This window comes from Cherax quadricarinatus, chromosome 18 (assembly GCF_038502225.1).
Source record: "Cherax quadricarinatus isolate ZL_2023a chromosome 18, ASM3850222v1, whole genome shotgun sequence".
NCBI classification, from domain to species: Eukaryota; Metazoa; Arthropoda; class Malacostraca; order Decapoda; family Parastacidae; genus Cherax; species Cherax quadricarinatus.
Window position 1 is genome coordinate 4,679,203 of NC_091309.1, and position 19,656 is coordinate 4,698,858.

The window sequence follows — 19,656 nt, forward strand, 5'->3', positions numbered from 1 at the left end:
TGTGTGTGCCACTTACCACAATCTTCAACACATCCCTGGAAACTGGGCAACTACCTGAGGTATGGAAGACGGCAAATGTAGTTCCCATTTTTAAAAAAGGAGACAGAAAAGAGGCACTAAACTATAGACCTGTGTCGCTGACGTGTATAGTATGCAAAGTTATGGAGAAGATTATCAGGAGGAGAGTGGTGGAGCACCTGGAACGGAACAAGAGTATAAATGCCAACCAGCATGGATTCATGGAAGGCAAATCCTGTGTCACAAGCCTTCTGGAGTTTTATGATAAAGTAACAGAAGTAAGACATGAGAGAGAAGGGTGGGTTGATTGCATCTTCTTGGACTGCAAGAAGGCCTTTGACACAGTTCCTCACAAGAGATTAGTGCAGAAGCTAGAGGATCAGGCGCATATAACAGGAAGGGAACTGCAATGGATCAGAGAATACCTGACAGGGAGGCAACAACGAGTCATGGTACGTGATGAGGTATCACAGTGGGCACCTGTGACGAGCGGGTTCCCACAGGGGTCAGTCCTAGGGCCAGTGCTATTTTTGGTATATGTGAACGACATGATGGAAGGGTTAGACTCAGAAGTGTCCCTGTTTGCAGATGATGCAAAGTTAATGAGGAGAATTAAATCAGATGAGGATCAGGCAGGACTTCAAAGACACCTGGACAGACTGGACACCTAGTCCAGCAACTGGCTTCTCGAATTTAACCCCGCCAAATGCAAAGTCATGAAGATCGGGAAAGGGCACAGAAGACAGCAGACGGAGTATAGGCTAGGTGGCCAAAGACTGCAAACCTCGCTCAAGGAGAAAGATCTTGGGGTGAGTATAACACCGAGCATGTCTCCAGAAGCACACATCAACCAGATAACTGCTGCAGCATATGGGCGCCTGGCAAACCTGAGAACAGCGTTCCGATACCTTAGTAAGGAATCGTTCAAGACACTGTACACCGTGTACGCCAGGCCTATACTGGAGTATGCAGCACCTGTTTGGAACCCGCACTTGATCAAGCACGTCAAGAAATTAGAGAAATTGCAAAGGTTTGCGACAAGGTTAGTTCCAGAGCTAAGGGGAATGTCCTATGAAGGAAGGTTAAGGGAAATCGGCCTGACGACACTGGAGGACAGGAGGGTCAGGGGAGACATGATAACAACATACAAAATACTGCACGGAATAGACAAGGTGGACAAAGACAGGATGTTCCAGGGAGGGGACACAGAAACAAGAGGTCACAATTGGAAGTTGAAGACTGAGATGAGTCAAAGGGATGTTAGGAAGTATTTCTTCAGTCATAGAGCTGCCAGGCAGTGGAATAGCCTAGAAAGTTCCGTAGTGGACGCGGGAACCATACATAGTTTTAAGACGAGGTTTGATAAAGCTCATGGAGCAGGAAGAGAGAGGACCCAGTAGCAACCAGTGAAGAGGCAGGGCCAGAAGCTAAGACTCGACCCCTGCAACCACAAATAGGTGAGTACACATTACTGCTTACAATTGCATTTTCAGCCTCAAGTTGTAAAAGGTCATTTTCAAAACTGAAATTAATAAAAACAATCAGAGGTCTTGAATGTCACAGGAGCGACTGACCAACCTGGCTTTAATAAGCACTGAAAAAGAATTTTCACAGCTGATGTAAAAAGTGAAGTAGTACAAGTGTTTTCTGACAGGAGGAATCATTTGGGGAAAAGAACTTAATAAATTTGGTTGATTTATATTTAAATCGATTAGTGTTTATTTCATGTTTCATCAGTGTTTACATATTCAAAATATCACCATTTCTCATAATATTTCTCAGTATTAGGCTTTATACTTGAGTCTTCGGGGCATACAATCAAGGAGTTGGCCCGGGCATCACCAGACTTCTGCACGTCATTGGGCATGTGAAGGTTGTGGTGAGGGAGTAAACCTTGATCACGTACCAGTCACCGCTGATTATATTATTAATAAATTTATTACACTGGATTGAAATGTTAGCGCTAAACATGTTGGAGTCACACAGCTCCTGGGAAATGGAAGGCAATCTGATTCGATCCCAAAAAAGAACAGACAAATTCAATTCAATTACTTAGATCAAAAGCTCCTCACCAGCATCAAGGAACCACCCATGAAGGGGTGAACTGGTTGAATCACCGCCCAAATAGGCTGGTGGTAATTTTCCATTTTGACTAATACAAGGTTCTTGACTATAATAATAATATCCACACGGATATTATTATTATATTATTCAATATGTAACAACTGTATTTATCAATTATTTGTATTATCTTGTAATGCTTTAAGGAATAAAGTAATTATTGTCTATTTTATCGTTTATAAGGAATTTACTACCGACTGACAAGTATCTTTGTATTCAAGAAAACATTTTTTACATGGATGATTGTCAATGAGGCTATCATGGATTAGCCTAAGCTATGAATTCAGCCTTGGTCATTTTCTTTACTAGACAGCTGAGTAGCATTTTCCTTAACTACAGACAGCAAAGATATTTCCCTGTACTACAAAGAGCGGAGGTATTTTTCTTTACTACTGAAAGCTGAGTAACATTTTCAATTAATTACCTGTGCTGCAGATTGTGAGTCACACAGTTTTTAATAAAAATCGCACCGTGACAAGTCTGCTATAAAGTTATTGAATCTGGAATAAAACTAAGCTTGGTTAATAAATTATAGATGATCCTGATGGTGCTGCTGCGACGCATTTGAAAACAACTAGAATTTATTATTTTAGGTGAGGTTCGTCAGGAAACAGGACAAGTGTTTCCTCCACGGGTCATAGTCTTGTATTTATTAAGGATAGCTAGTAGGTTGGTAGACAGCAACCACCCATGGAGGTACTACCGTCCTGCCAAGTGAGTGTAAAATAAGAGCCTGTAATTGTTTTACATGATGATAGGATTGCTGGTGTCTTTTGTCTGTCTCATAAATATGCAAGATTACAGGTATGTCTTGCTACTTCTGCTTACACTTAGGTCACACTATACATACATGTACACGTTTATTTATACACACTCATCTGAGTTTTCTTTGATTTTACCTTAATAGTACCTGTTCTTATTGCTTTTCCTTTTATATCCATAGGGAAGTGGATTAAGAATCTTTCCTCCGTAAGCCATGCGTGTTGTAAAAGTCAACTAAAATGCCGGGAACAATGCGCTAGTAACCCCTTTTCCTGTACAGATTACTAAAAATAAGAGGAAAATTGTCAAAGTGGGATGTCTGAATGTGCGTGGATGTTGTGCGAATGATAAGAGAGATGATTGTGGATGTTATGAATGAGAAGAAGCTGGGTGTCCTGGCTTTAAGTGAAACAAAGCTGAAGGAGGTGGGAGAGTTTCAGTGGAGAGAAGTAAATGGGATTAGGTCAGGGGTTTTAAATAGAGTTAGAGCTAAAGAAGGAGTAGCAATAATGTTGAAGGATAAGCTATGGCAGGACAAGAGGGACTATAAATGTATTAATTCAAGGATTATGTGGAGTAAAATAAAGGTTGGATGTGAAAAGTGGGTTATAGTAAGCATATATGCACCTGGAGAAGAGAGAAGTGTAGAGGAGAGAGAGAGATTTTGGGAAATGTTGAGTGAGTGAGTGGGGAGTTTTGAACCAAGTGTGAGAGAACTTGTGGTTGTGGATTTCAATGCTAAAGTGGGTAAAAATGTTGTGGAGGGAGTAATAGATAAATTTGGGGTGCCAGGGGTAAATGAAAATGGGGAGCCTTTAATTAAGTTATGTGTAGAAAGAGGTTTGGTAATAAGTAATACATATTTTATGAAGAAGAGGATAAATAAATATACAAGGTATGATATAGCATGTAATGAAAGTAGTTTGTTAGATTATATATCGGTGGATAAAAGGTTGATGGGTAGGCTCCAGGATGTACATGTTTATAGAGGGGCAACTCAATTATCGGATCATTATTTAGTTGTAGCTACAGTTAGAGTAAGAGGTAGATGTGACAAAAGTAAAATGGCAACAACAAGTAAGAGAGAGGTGAAAGTGTATAAACTAAGGGAGGAAGTAGTACGGGTGAGATATAAGCGACTATTGGCAGAAAGGTGGGCTGGTGCAAATATGAGTAGTGGGGGGGGGGGGGTTGAAGAAGGTTGGAATAGTTTTAAAAATGCAGTATTAGAATGTGTGGCAGAAGTTTGTGGCTATAGGAGTGTGGGTGCAGGAGGAAAGAGGAGTGATTGGTGGAATGATGAAGTAAAGGGTGTGATAAAAGAGAAAAAGGTAGCTTATGAGAGGTTTTACAAAGCAGAAGTGTTATAAGAAGAGCAGAGTATATGGAGAGTAAAAGAAACGTGAAGAGAGTGTAAAAGGAGAGCAGATGATAGAGTGGGAGAGGCACTGTCAGGAAATTTTGAAGACAATAAGAAAAAATTTTGGAGCGAGATAAACAAGTTAAGGAAGCCTAGGGAACGAATGAATTTGTCAGTTAAAAACAGAGTAGGGGAGTTAGTAGATGGGGAGATGGAGGTATTGGGTAGATGGCAGGAATATTTTGAGGAACTTTTAAATGTCGAAGAAAAGCAGGCGGTAATTTCATGCACTGGCCAGGGAGGTATACCATCTTTAAGGAGTGAATTATTATTATTATTATAATCAAAGGGGAAGCGCTAAACCCGTAGGTTTATACAGCACCCCGGGGGGGGGATGTGGAAGGCATTCAGGCTTAATTCGGGGAACTGGAGCACAGTTCCAATTCCCTAAATCAAGAGCCCCTCACCAACATCAAGGAACCTTCCATGAGGGGTTTAAGGAGTGATGAAGAGCAGAATGTGAGTGTGGGGGAGGTGCGTGAGGCATTACGTAGAATGATACGGGGTAAAGCAACTGAAACCAACGGGATCATGATAGAAAAGTTAAAAGCAGGGGGGGGGATATAGTGTTGGAGAGGTTGGTATTTTTTTTTTAATAAATATATGAAAGAGGGGAAGGTACCTAAGGATAGGCAGAGAACATGTATAATTCCTTTATATAAAGGAAGGGGGACAAAAGAAATTGTAAAAATTATAGAGGAATTAGTTTACTGAGTATACCAGGAAAAGTGTATGGTAGGGTTATTAGTGAAAGAATTACAGGTAAGACATACTGTAGGATTGCGGATGAGCAGGGAGGCTTCAGAGTGGGTAGGGGATATGTAGATAAAGTGTTTACATTGAAGCATATATGTGAACAATATTTAGATAAAGGTAGGGAAGTTTTCATTGCATTTATGGATTTAGAAAAGGCATATGATAGAGTGGATAGGGGAGCAATGTGGCAGATGTTGCAAGTATATGGAATAGGTGGTAACTTACTAAATGCTGTAAAGAGTTTTTATGACGATAGTGAGGCTCAGGTTAGGGTGGGTAGAAGAGAGGGAGAATACTTCCCGGTAAAAGTAGGTCTTAGACAGGGATGTGTAACGACACCATGGTTGTTTAATATATTTATAGATGGGGTTGTAAAAGAAGTAAATGCTAGGGTGTTGGGGAGAGGGGTGGGATTAAATTATGGGGAATTAAATACAAAATGTGAATTGACAGAGTTACTTTTTGCTGATGGTACTGTGCTTATGGGAGATTCTAAAGAAAAGTTGCAAAGGTTAGTGGGAGAGTGTGTAAAGGTAGAAAGTTGAAAGTGAACACAGAAAAGCGTAAGGTGATGAGGGTATCAAATGATTTAGATAAAGAAAAATTGGATATCATATTGGAGAGGAGGAGTATGGAAGAAGTGAATGGTTTCAGATATTTGGGAGTTGATGTGTCAGCGGATGGATTTATGAAGGATGAGGTTAACCATAAAACTGATGAAGGAAAAAAGGTGAGTGGTGCATTGAGGTATATGTGGAGACAAAAAACATCTATGGAGGCAAAGAAGGGAATGTATGAAAGTATAGTAGTACCAACACTCTTATATGGGTGTGCAGCTTCGGTTGTAAATGCTGCAGCGAGGAGGCGGTTGGAGGCGGTGGAGATATCCTGTCTAAGGGCAATGTGTGGTGTAAATATTATGCAGAGAATTCGGAGTGTGGAAATTAGGAGGTGTGGAGTTAATAAAATTATTAGTCAAGAGGGCTGAAGAGGGGTTGTTGAGGTGGTCTGGTCATTTAGAGAGACTGGATCAAAGTAGAATGACATGGAGAGCATATAAATCTGTAGGGGAAGGAAGGCGGGGCAGAGGTCGTCCTCGAAAAGGTTGAAGGGAGGGGGTAAAGGAGGTTTTGTGGGCGAGGGGCTTGGACTTCCAGCAAGCATGCGTGAGCGTGTTAGGAGTGAATGGAGACGAATGGTATTTGGGACCTGACGAGCTGTTGGAGTGTGAGCAGGGTAATATTTAGTGAAGGGATTCAGGAAAACCGGTTATTTTCATATAGTCGGACTTGAGTCCTGGAAATGGGAAGTACAATGCCTGCACTTTAAATGAGGGGTTTGGGATATTGGCAGTTTGGAGGGATATGTTGTGTATCTTTATACGTATATGCTTCTCAACTGTTGTGTTCTGGGCACCTCTGCAAAAACAGTGATTATGCATGAGTGAGGAGAAAGTGTTGAATGATGTTGAAAGTATTTTCTTTCTGGGGATTTTCTTTCTTTTTGAGTCACCCCGCCTCGGTGGGAGACGGCCGACTTGTTGAAAAAAAAAAGAGTAAAGAGGAATGAACGCCAATAACAAAATTTGATGAAGTTCTGATACATAAAGAATATAGCTAATATAGATAGAATTCATTTTGACTATTATTATATCCAGAACAATTATAAAATTAACTATTATTTACTTGATGTATATGATTTTTAGTCATCAGTCTTCCTTCTATCAGTTAATCCTTAAGTAACATTATCAGCATCGACACCATGCCTAACCCTTCTAGGGTAGGGTAGGTGCCTGAGCCCGAGCCTTTAGCTCATAAGACTGTCATTCCCATTAGCCCCCTTGGGGCGGGGATGGCAGACCAGAGAGGCCTAGCTTGTGGTTAGGCCTGGGGACAATTGGTCCCAAAGATGAGGAGGTACTTGTGCCTCCTCCCATGGGAGACTTAGGTCTCAGACACTCCCTAAAGAGGGAGCCAAGGCCGGGCCACCACTTGGAAAAGGCCCGGGCCGGGAGAATACCGGCTAATCTTTAATAATAATAATAATAATAACATTATCAGCACTTACCTTCTTGCAGTGTACTAGCTGTTGAACATGTCTCCTCGCTTGTTCCACCAGTGTTCTTGGCTGTGACACAGACATTATATGTAGCATAGCTCTTAAGATCTTCAAGTTCAACGCTATTAGTATTATTAACAGGTAAGATAACCCAATCCTGTTGTGCAGCTGGATGATCACAAGCCTTATACTTAGCTAGCTGTAATTATAAAAGAAAACGTCATCTTTGTGCTGAAGCCTTTAAATTAAAATGCACTGGAAAGTAGTAAGAATACACTATAAACACAAATGCAAAAAGGCATTAAATACAAAATAACCAAATAATTAAAAAAAGTAATTTATATTAATAAGACTTTCAATTCAGTATTTGCGAGATGCAGAGAAGAGGCAAGTGAACTATACTTAATGGTCGGTTACACTCAAATGAACATGTAAAAAGAAGGTGAATTTCCTGGGAGACTTGACATCAACAGGATTACATCAGCATCTACTGTAAAGGATAGAAGTGAACATAGATAAGAGTAAGGTAATGAGGGTATCAAACAATATAGGTAAAGAAAAATTGGATATCACATTGGAGGGAGGGATTATGGAAGAAGTGAATATGTTCAGATATTTGGGAGTAGACTTGCCAGTAGATGGGTTTATGAAGGAATAGGTTAACCATAGAATTGATAAAGGAAAAAAGATGAGTGGGGCATTGAGGTATCTGTGGAGACAAAAAAAGTAATTGATGGAGGCAAAGAAGGGAACGTATGAGAGTATAGTGGTATATGGGCGTGAAGCATAGGGTTGTAAATGCTGCAGCGAGAAGGTTGGAGGCAGTGGAGATGACGTATCTAAAGGCAATGTGTGGTGTAAATATTATGCAGAGAATTCGTAGTTTGAAAATTAGGAGGAGGTGTGGAGTTATTAAAAGTATTAGCCAGAGGGCTACAGTGAGGTTGTTGAGGTGGGTTGGTCATTTAGAGAGGGTGTATAAATCTGTAGTGGAGGGGAGGAGGGGTAGGAGTCATCCCAGGAAAGGATGGAGGGAAGGGGTAAAAGAAGTTTTGTGTGCAAGGGGCTTGGACATGCAATAGGCATGTGTGAGCGTGTTAGACAGAAGTGAATGGAGACGAATGGTTTTTGGGACCTGACGAGCTGTTGGAGTGTAAGCAGGGTAATATTTTTTGAAGGAATTCATGAAAACCGGTTAGCCGGACTTATTAAGTGGGAAGTACAATGCCTGCACTTTACAAGGGATATTTGGGACACTGACTGTTTGGAGTGACATCTGAAGTGTCGTATCTGAGCTACTCCGCAAAGACAGTGATTATGTGTGAATGATGGTGAAAGTGTTTCTTTCTTTTATAGGTCACCTTGTCTCCATGGTATATGTGGAGTCAAAGAACGTTATCTATGGAGGCAAAGAAAGGAATGTATGAAAGTATAGTGGTACCAACACTCTTATATGGGTGTGAAGCTTGGGTGGTAAATGCTGCAGCGAGGAGGCGGTTGGAGGCAGTGGAGATGTCCTGTCTAAGGGCAGCGTGTGGTGTAAATATTATTCAGAAAATTCGGAGTGTGGAAATTAGGAGGTGTGGAGTTAATAAAAGTATTAGTCAGAGGGCAGAAGAGGGGTTGTTGAGGTGGTTTGGTCATTTAGTGAGAATGGATCAAAGTAGAATGACATGGAAAGCATATAAATCTATAGGGGAAGGAAGGCGGGGTAGGGGTCGTCCTCGAAAGGGTTGGAGAGAGGGGGTAAAGGAGGTTTTGTGGTGAGGGGCTTGGACTTCCAGCAAGCGTGCATCAGCGTGTTAGATAGGAGTGAATGGAGACGAATGGTACTTGGGACCTGACGATCTGTTGGAGTGTGAGCAGGGCAATATTTATTTTATATAGTCGGACTTGAGTCCTGGAAATGGAAGTACAATGCCTACACTTTAAAGGAGGGGTTTGGGATATTGGCAGTTTGGAGGGATATGTTGTGTATCTTTAAACGTATATGCTTCTAAACTGTTGTGTTCTGAGCACCTCTGCAAAAACAGTGATTAGGTATGAGGTGAAAGTATTGAAGGATGATGAAAGTATTTTCTTTTTGGGGATTTTCATTCTTTTTGGGTCACCCTGACTCGGTGGGAGACGGCCGACTTGTTGAATATATATATATATATATATATATATATATATATATATATATATATATATATATATATATATATATATATATATATATATATATATATATATATATATATATATAAATAAATGTATGAAAGAGGGGAAGGTACCTAGGGATTGGCGGAGAGCATGTATAGCCCCTTTATATAAAGGGAAAGGGGACAAAAGAGATTGTAGAAATTATAGAGGAATAAGTTTACTGAGTATACCAGGAAAAGTATACGGTAGGGTTATAATTGAAAAAATTAGAGGTAAGACAGAATGTAGAATTGCGGACGAGCAAGGAGGCTTCAGAGTGGGTAGGGGATGTGTAGATCAAGTGTTTACATTGAAGCATATATTTGAACAGTATTTAGATAAAGGTAGGGAAGTTTTTATTGCATTTATGGATTTAGAAAAGACATATGATAGAGTGGATAGAGGAGCAATGTGGCAGATGTTGCAAGTATATGGAATAGGTGGTAAGTTACTAAATGCTGTAAAGAGCTTTTATGAGGATAGTGAGGCTCAGGTTAGGGTGTGTAGAAGAGAGGGAGAATACTTCCCGGTAAAAGTAGGTCTTAGACAGGGATGTGTAATGTCACCATGGTTGTTTAATATATTTATAGATGGGGTTGTAAAAGAAGTAAATGCTAGGGTGTTCGGGAGAGGGGTGGGATTAAATTATGGGGAATCAAATTCAAAATGGGAATTGACACCGTTACTTTTTGCTGATGATACTGTGCTTATGGGAGATTCTAAAGAAATACTGCAAAGGTTAGTGGATGAGTTTGAGAATGTGTGTAAAGGTAGAAAGTTGAAAGTGAACATAGAAAAGAGTAAGGTGATGAGGGTATCAAATGATTTAGATAAAGAAAAATTGGATATCAAATTGGGGAGGAGGAGTATGGAAGAAGTGAATGTTTTCAGATACTTGGGAGTTGACGTGTCGGCGGATGGATTTATGAAGGATGAGGTTAACCATAGAACTGATGAGGGAAAAAAGGTGAGTGGTGCGTTGAGGTATATGTGGAGTCAAAAAACGTTATCTATGGAGGCAAAGAAGGGAATGTATGAAAGTATAGTAGTACCAACACTCTTATATGGATGTGAAGCTTGGGTGGTAAATGCAGCAGCGAGGAGACGGTTGGAGGCAGTGGAGATGTCCTGTCTAAGGGCAATGTGTGGTGTAAATATTATGCAGAAAATTCGGAGTGTGGAAAGTATGAGAAGGTGTGGAGTTAATAAAAGCATTAGTCAGAGGGCAGAAGAGGGGTTGTTGAGGTGGTTTGGTCATTTAGAGAGAATGGATCAAAGTAGAATGACATGGAAAGCATATAAATCTATAGGGGAAGGAAAGAGGGGTAGGGGTCGTCCTCGAAAGGGTTGGAAAGAGGGGGTAAAGGAGGTTTTGTGGGCGAGGGGCTTGGACTTCCAGCAAGCGTGCATGAGCGTGTTAGATAGGAGTGAATGGAGACGAATGATACTTGGGACCTGACGATCTGTTGGAGTGTGAGCAGGGTAATATTTAGTGAAGGGATTCAGGGAAACCGGTTATTTTCATATAGTCGGACTTGAGTCCTGGAAATGGGAAGTACAATGCCTGCACTTTAAAGGAGGAGTTTGGGATATTGGCAGTTTGGAGGGATATGTTGTGTATCTTTATACGTATATGCTTCTAAACTGTTGTATTGTGAGCACCTCTGCAAAAGCAGTGATAATGTGTGAGTTTGGTGAAAGTGTTGAATGATGATGAAAGTATTTTCTTTTTGGGGATTTTCTTTCTTTTTTGGGTCACCCTGCCTCGGTGGGAGACGACCGACTTGTTGAAAAAAAAAAAATATATTTTATATATATAATATATATATATATATATATATATATTTATATATATATATATATATATATATATATATATATATATATATATATATTTTTCAACAAGTCGGCCGTCTCCCACCGAGGCAGGGTGACCCAAAAAAGAAAGAAAATCCCCAAAAAGAAAATACTTTCATCATCATTCAACACTTTCACCACACTCGCACATTATCACTGTTTTTGCAGAGGTGCTCAGAATACAACAGTCTAGAAGCATACACATATAAAGATACACAACATATCCCTCCAAACTGCCAATATCCCAAACCCCTCCTTTAAAGTGCAGGCATTGTACTTCCCATTTCCAGGACTCAAGTCCGACTATATGAAAATAACCGGTTTCCCTGAATCCCTTCACTAAATATTACCCTGCTCACACTCCAACAGATCGTCAGGTCCCAAGTACCATTCGTCTCCATTCACTCCTATCTAACACGCTCACGCACGCTTGCTGGAAGTCCAAGCCCCTTACCCACAAAACCTCCTTTACCCCCTCTCTCCAACCCTTTCGAGGACGACCCCTACCCCGCCTTCCTTCCCCTATAGATTTATATGCTTTCCATGTCATTCTACTTTGATCCATTCTCTCTAAATGACCAAACCACCTCAACAACCCCTCTTCTGCCCTCTGACTAATACTTTTATTAACTCCACACCTTCTCCTAATTTCCACACTCCGAATTTTCTGCATAATATTTACACCACACATTGCCCTTAAACAGGACATCTCCACTGCCTCCAACCGTCTCCTCGCTGCTGCATTTACCACCCAAGCTTCACACCCATATAAGAGTGTTGGTACTACTATACTTTCATACATTCCCTTCTTTGCCTCCATAGATAACGTTTTTTGACTCCACATATACCTCAACGCACCACTCACCTTTTTTCCCTCATCAATTCTATGATTAACCTCATCCTTCATAAATCCATCCATATATATATATATATATATATATATATATATATATATATATATATATATATATATATATATATATATATATATATATATATATATATATATATATATATATATATATATATATATATTCTTTCAACAAAACCGGCCGTATCCCACCGAGGTAGGGTGACCCAAAATAAATCACTCACCATCATCAACACTTTCACCATCGTTCATACATAATCACTGTCTTTGCAGAGGCGCTCGGATACGACAGTTTTGATGTCACTCCAAACAGCCAATATCCTAAATCCCTTCTTTAAAGTGCAGGCATTGTACTTAACACCAGGACTGAAGTCCGGTTAACCGGTTCTCCTGAATCCCTTCACAAAATGTTACCCTGCTCACACTGCAACAGCTTGTCAGGTCCCAAAATCATTTATCTTCATTCACTCCTAACACACTCACAAATGCCTGCTGCATGTCCAAGCCCCTTGCACACAAAACCTCATTTACCCCCTCCCTCCATTCTATCCCAGTACGACCCTACCCCTCCTCCCCTCCACTACGGATTTATACACCCTCCAAGTCATTCTATTTTCCTCCAATCTTTCTAAATGACCAAACCACCTCACCAACCCCTCTTCAGTCCTATGAATAATAATTTTAGTAACTCCACACCTCCTCCTAATTTCCACACTACGAATTCTCTGCATATTTACACCACACATTGCCCTTAGACACCACCACTGCCTCCAACTTTCTTCTTGCTGCAGCATTTGCTACCCATGCTTCACACCTTTATGAGAGTGTTGGTACCACTATACTCTTTGCATCCATAGATAACGTTTTTGGTCTTCACAGGTACCTCAGTTCACCACAAACAGTTTTTCTTTCGTCAATTCTTTGGTTTACCTCGTCTTTCATACACCCATTCGCTGATAAGTCTTTCTTCTTTCTTTCAACGCTCTTGCCGTATCCCACCGAGGCAGGGTGGCCCAAAAGAAAAACCAAAGTTTCTCCTTTTATATTTAGTAATATATACAGGAGAAGGGGTTACTAGCCTCTTGCTTCCGGCATTTTAGTCGCCACTTATGACACGCATGGCTTATGGAGGAAGAATTCTGTTCCACTTCACGATGGAGACACATAATAAGTCTATTCCCAGATATTTGAACACATTTACTTCTTAAATACTCCATGCAATCTCATATCCATTTTGTTTTACCTAACTAGTTTGATACCTTCATCACCTTTCAACGTTTTTCCTGGAAAGTAATCTACCTCTCTCCTACACACCCTAACCTGAGCCTCACTGTCCTCATAAAAACTCTTTACAGCATTTAGTAATTTATTTCTTATTCCATACACTTAAAACATCTGCTACATTGCTCCCCTGTCCACCCTATCATATGCCTTTTCTAAATCCATAAAAACAATGAAAACTTCCCTACTATTATCTAAATATTGTTCACTTATATGATTCAATGTAAACACTTGGTTTACACATTCTCTACCCATTCTAAAGCCTCCTTGTTCATCTGCGATCCTGCTCTCCGTCTTACTTCTAATTCTTTCAATAATAACCTTATACATGTACAGTTTACCTGGTATACTCAGTAAGCTTATTTCCCTATAATTTTTACATTCTCTTTTGTCCCCCCTTTCATTTATATGAAGGAACCATGCACGATCTCTGCCAATCCCTAGGTATCTTCAACTTTTTCATACATTTGAGAAAAAGTACTAAGCACTCCAAAACTATATCCCCACCTGCTTTTAACATTCCTGTCATGATCCCATCAGTTACAGTGCTTTAGCCCCTTTCATTCTACCCAAATGCCTCACGCACCTCCTCACACTCACATCCGGCTCTTCTTCACTCCTGGCCAATGCATAAAATTACTGCCTCCCTCTCTTCATCAACATTTAGCAGTTCCTCAAAATATTCCCGCCATCTTCCCAATACATCCAACTACCCATGGGGAGTTGAATGATAGCTCTAGGCCTTTCGTGTTTCAATCAATACATTTTCAATGGTTTGCAATATTGCAGAAATGAGTAGGAAGTCCAGGTAGATTCGTTCAGGGGAACTGCTCTACAGCATATGAACATATTACTAATAGAGTGCATGCAGCACCACGTATACTAATATTTGTATTCACAGCACAACCAAACTATCAATATCAGTGCACAAAGCATTACATCTATGTATGAAGCCTCATCATATGCACTACATTTATTTATGAAGCCTCATAATTTGCACCATATCTATGTATGAAGCTTCATCATTTGCACATGTATAAAGTCTCATAATTTGCACCACATTTATATATATGAAGCCTCACCACATGTGTATGATGTTCATCATCTGCAAAATATGATATGCTGTCCATTATTATTGTAATGCTGTATAGTCCTTGTGGCTTAGCGCTTCTTTTTGATTATAATAATATTATTGTAATCATAAATAAGCGCCCATACGCGCTTAGCGCTCCATGAAATTTAAACCATCATCGTGTTTAGCGAAGCGCTTAAGTGAAGATGTCACATACAACAGTAATTTTCACACTACTGTATTCATTTGAAAGCGCTAAACCAGAATGGGTCACAGCGCCTGAAGAATGGGAAGCAACCAGGTTTGACTCGATGAAGGAATTACTCCAATTCCTCGGATCAAGAAACTTCTGAAGAGAGCAAAAATTCTTGCAACTTACCTGATATTTCACATCATATGAGTCTGCCCTACTGGAGTCCTGAGGCAGTACCCAGGACACATCGAGTCTTCTTACGGCTTCACTCATCACTGACACGACGGGCTGGCTGGGTGCTGCACAACATATAATAGACGGATTTGTATAAATCTGATTTTTTTTAACGCTTTGCTTCCCCTTAAAAACTTATTTTTCGTTTATTTCCTAGTAATATTCTTGATATGACCAAAGTCTGCCTGAAATACACCGGCTTTCTTTTGTGCTCAATTAACAGTATTTTATTACATGTAAACTACATTTTATATACTGAAGAAAAATAAACCTGTATTGTACTGAATTGTATAAGATGCAGTGTGTTTGTTGAACTTGACTTAATAAAAATTGGATCTTATATGACGGAAAATACAGATACTTGTAATTACAACATCTATTAGAATTTGCAGGGAGCGAGCTAAAGTTCTTGATCCTGCCTCTCGACTCTCAATCGACTTGACATAACAGAGCCTTGTCATGTCTTCCACTGTATCATTGCTGACCTTTTTCCACTTACTTTCCTCTTCTACAATTAAGAACTACATCTTAATGTCCATGTGGCTCATTTAGGTTTGTAATTTCCAGTAATCAACTGCCCCCACTCCTTTTCTTGTTGTGTTTCTGGTCAAGAGTTTATCCTTGTCTACCCTGTCTATGCCTTTTATTTAACATGTGATAATATTCCCTCTTGTTCTTCGCCCCTCCAATGAGATTAAACCTAGTTATTGGTGGATGCTGAGCAAGTTACTTGGTTAGACACAAACATAAAGTCATATTCTATATAAAACCATTTTCTGAGTGCAGTCACTTGAAATCAAGACTATTGATCAAGTCATTACAGATGTGAATTAAATATAGGATTATATGATCATTTTACACAAAAGGAGTTGCATCAGCCAAGGACATTAAGAGGAAGGTTAGTTAAGCTGTCCAAAAAACCTCTACATACTCGAGACTAGGTGCAGGCCAGTGTCCCTGTGCAGGCACTAAGTACCTGCGGGGGGGGGGGGGGGGTCAGAGTAAGCAAGACTTTGGGGTAAAATCCTTACACTGCGATCATTGAGTCAGCTGTAACATTTACAGTGAGTTGAACACTTGTTAAAAACTACAATATACAGAATATTCAACAAATTTGTTACCATTTGGAAGTGTAGAGAACACATTACTGATAACAAATAACTCTTCTGTTCCATTTTTTCTGGCGATGACTGTAACGTTATATTGAGTGTCAGGCTTCAGATTCTGCAGGTCAAAAGGTGGTCGTAGAATTATCTCGTTCTGAATAATTTTCTTGGACGTTCCGGGTATCAGTTGCACCTGATAGAGTATACCACATCGTTCATGGTTCCCTGGATCTGTCTGTAATAACACAAATTCACTACTGTCACACTGACAAAAATATTCATATATAATAACAGCCAAAATTGATGAAATTAATGAATTGATAAATTATATTACAACACATTACATCATTCTCAATTAAAGTATAAGACCCACTGTCAAGAGATAATAAATAAAATTAAATATATAAACAGTTCCAGTGAAAAATAGAGTTTACATCTCTGCATATATATAAAACACTTTAACATAGAGATAAAACTTCTCAAAGTCACCCTGTGCCTTGGCAGGAGACGGCAGATGAGGTAAAAAAATGCTTTCACATTTTTTAAAGAGTAAAATACAAAGTAAATTATATAAATACAATGCAGATGTACACTAATTCCCATTATCTTTGTTCAATAACATGTGCTGCACAATTAACTATTATGTACACAAGAAAAGTCATTTTAAACCCGCTTTACTAGATAATCCAAAACAAGCTCTGTGAGATGTCAATATATCTCGTACATGTTGGGAATCAAACTGAGTTTATATAATTACAAACACATTTTTTTGAAAAAGTGAACCGGTAAGCCAGCAGAAGGCCTCGGTCAGATGACATAAAATTCCAGCTGCGGGTCATCATACAACTAAGGCCTGCGTGAGGAAAGACTTGTCCTGTTTCCTGACAAACCTCACCTATCCTAATCAAATTGTGCATGGCCATAGCATATTTCCAGCCATTATAATCCCTAACTATGAGGCTATAACATCCACACACTATCTTATATCAATATACTTAACATTAATACTGAAAATTTCATACCCAGTTCACAACAGCAGAGTGATTGGTGACTTCAACCTCAATATTCCCAGCTACTGGATCTAAAAGAAAAGTGTATATTAGTTGATTGATATTCTTGTTTTTATAAGATCAATTCGCAAACTAGATGTATTAAACTGTCGAAATTGCGGCACCCAAATAACGGCACACTCTACCTAACGGCACACTGAAATAGCCGCCATTTATACAGCGCCCATTTGTGAGGTTCACCTGGTTTACACATAACATGCTACAGTATACACAGCATGCTACAGTATACACAGCATGCTACAGTATACACAGCATGCTACAGTATACACAGCATGCTACAGTATACACAGCATGCTACAGTATACACAGCATGCTACAGTATACACAGCATGCTACAGTATACACAGCATGCTACAGTATACACAGCATGCTACAGTATACACATAACATGCTGCAGTATACACATAACATGCTATAGTAAACACACAACATGCTACAGTATACACATAGCATGCTGCAGTATACCCATAGCATGCTGCAGTATACACATAGCATGCTGCAGTATACACATAGCATGCTGCAGTATACACATAACATGCTGCAGTAAACACATAGCATGCTGCAGTATACACATAGCATGCTGCAGTATACACATAGCATGCTGCAGTATACACATAGCATGCTGCAGTATACACATAGCATGCTGCAGTATATACATATTATTAATATAATAAAAAAGAAGCGCTAAGCCAGCAGTACACACATAGCATGCTGCAGTATACACATAGCATGCTGCAGTATACACATAACATGCTATACTAAACACACAACATGCTACAGTATACACATAACATGCTGCAGTAAACACATAGCATGCTGCAGTACACACATAGCATGCTGCAGTATACACATAGCATGCTGCAGTATACACATAGCATGCTGGAGTATACACATAGCATGCTGCAGTATACACATAGCATGCTGGAGTATACACATAGCATGCTGCAGTACACACATAGCATGCTGCAGTATACACATAGCATGCTGCAGTATACCCATAGCATGCTGCAGTATACACAGCATGCTACAGTATACACATAACATGTTACAGAATACACATAGCATGCCACAGTACACAGAGCATGCTACAGTAAACACATATCATGCTACAGTATACAAGGCCATTTTACCTTTGCTGTAGATGTAATTAATTAGAGAAAGTTAATAACTCAGAGAAATGTCTCGTAAACTTGCAAGTGAAGTGAAGAAAAAACGAACAACATTAAATCTTATGTGACAAACTTAACTTGATATAATAAACAAGAGAGGGGAGAGGATAAGAAGTGTGTTAATGACAGAATATAACATTGGATCGTCAACATTGTAAAATATTAAACAGTCAAAACAAAAACTTTCTAAACAACGGAAGAGTCGAAATAACGGCACTTTAATCCCCAAGGGTGCCATTATTCAAAAAGTTTACTGTACAATATTGTTACGCGGGTAAAAAGGAATTTCGTCAGCACTACAGGAAGTGAAATCGGGTATTAATAAAATCCTTACCGACACATTCAGTAAAAAAGGTAACATTGTGAACTCTTTTGTTGGTGGAGCCATCAGCAGCACCAAGAACAGTCTCCAGCAGCACCTTCATCACGTAGTTGTAACCAGGATCAAGGTGTTCGATCAACTCTATGGAGAGTACATAGGTAATAATTAAAAAAATCTTTTATAAAGTTTACCTCTCTATTGTGTTATTCATGTTATTCATGGCTAGTGAGAGAAATAGATGAACAAACTTCAAACAAAGCTTATACATTCGGTACCTTCCTGATGAATACAAGTCTAAAATAATACACAAAAACCCTCACACAGAAGAAACTTATAACGACGTCTGGGATCATTAATCACAGGAACTAGTTATAGTGATTAGTTAATGGTTCAAGTCAGACCGAAACGTCGTTGTAAGTTTCTTTCTCCCATGTGCGGGTTATCTGTGTATTGTTCCAGTGGTGGTATTGTGACTTTATTCTCTACAATAATACATTCATCTGTACCTTCTTATTATCAGAGCACTATGTGGAGCTACTTTCTTTTTTCCTCATTCCATACATTCAGTAACTTTTCAATTTTACTTGGGTACAGTGAGCTATTAAATTCTTTTGACCGGATGACAGTTTGTATTATGGTACTGAATATAAATGCTGTTAGTTTTTTAATCATTTCCATTTGTACGAATAGTTGATTCATTCACACAAAACTCACGGTTAGTTTCCATCACAAATACAGAACTTTTAAGACTATTAATACAGTGCTTCCATTTTCTTTACCAAAGTCACAGAATCACATCTGTTTTTCTTGCATTAGGAGACACACAGTACCCACAAACTGATTCGTCAGGAAACAGGACAATTGTTTCCCGACGCAGGTCTTCTTGTAGAGGCATGAGGATGAAAACATATGGGAGCCAGAGGAGAAAGACGGTAGTTGAAGACATCACATGTGGGTGCGGCCAACTAGTGGAAGTAGGTAAAATCGATAAGTTGAGCCACAAATTTACCAGTTGCAAAAGATGTAGAAAGATGCAGCAGTGGTCACTGGTGGACCACTATAAGGGAAGCCAGACGTAAGTAATAGAGTTGTAAAAGTTAAGTCGCTTCCATGAAGCACATCCAACTACAAGTGTTTTATAGAAATGATACAAACAAACAAA

The 19,656-nt window shown here is 39.4% G+C and overlaps 1 protein-coding gene across 2 annotated transcripts in view; it reads right to left on the reverse strand.

The window, feature by feature from the left end:
* LOC128689536 (receptor-type tyrosine-protein phosphatase kappa-like) overlaps window positions 1–19,656 on the reverse strand; it is a 169,723-nt gene that overhangs the window by 69,730 nt on the left and 80,337 nt on the right. For both annotated transcript variants that reach the window (XM_070086110.1, XM_070086109.1), the window contains exons 15-19: window positions 18,507–18,635; window positions 16,956–17,014; window positions 15,949–16,168; window positions 14,780–14,892; window positions 7,145–7,334 (exon numbers count right to left, since the gene is read on the reverse strand). In XM_070086110.1, coding sequence (XP_069942211.1) covers window positions 7,145–7,334; window positions 14,780–14,892; window positions 15,949–16,168; window positions 16,956–17,014; window positions 18,507–18,635 — 711 coding nt within the window. The remainder of the gene's footprint in view (window positions 1–7,144; window positions 7,335–14,779; window positions 14,893–15,948; window positions 16,169–16,955; window positions 17,015–18,506; window positions 18,636–19,656) is intronic.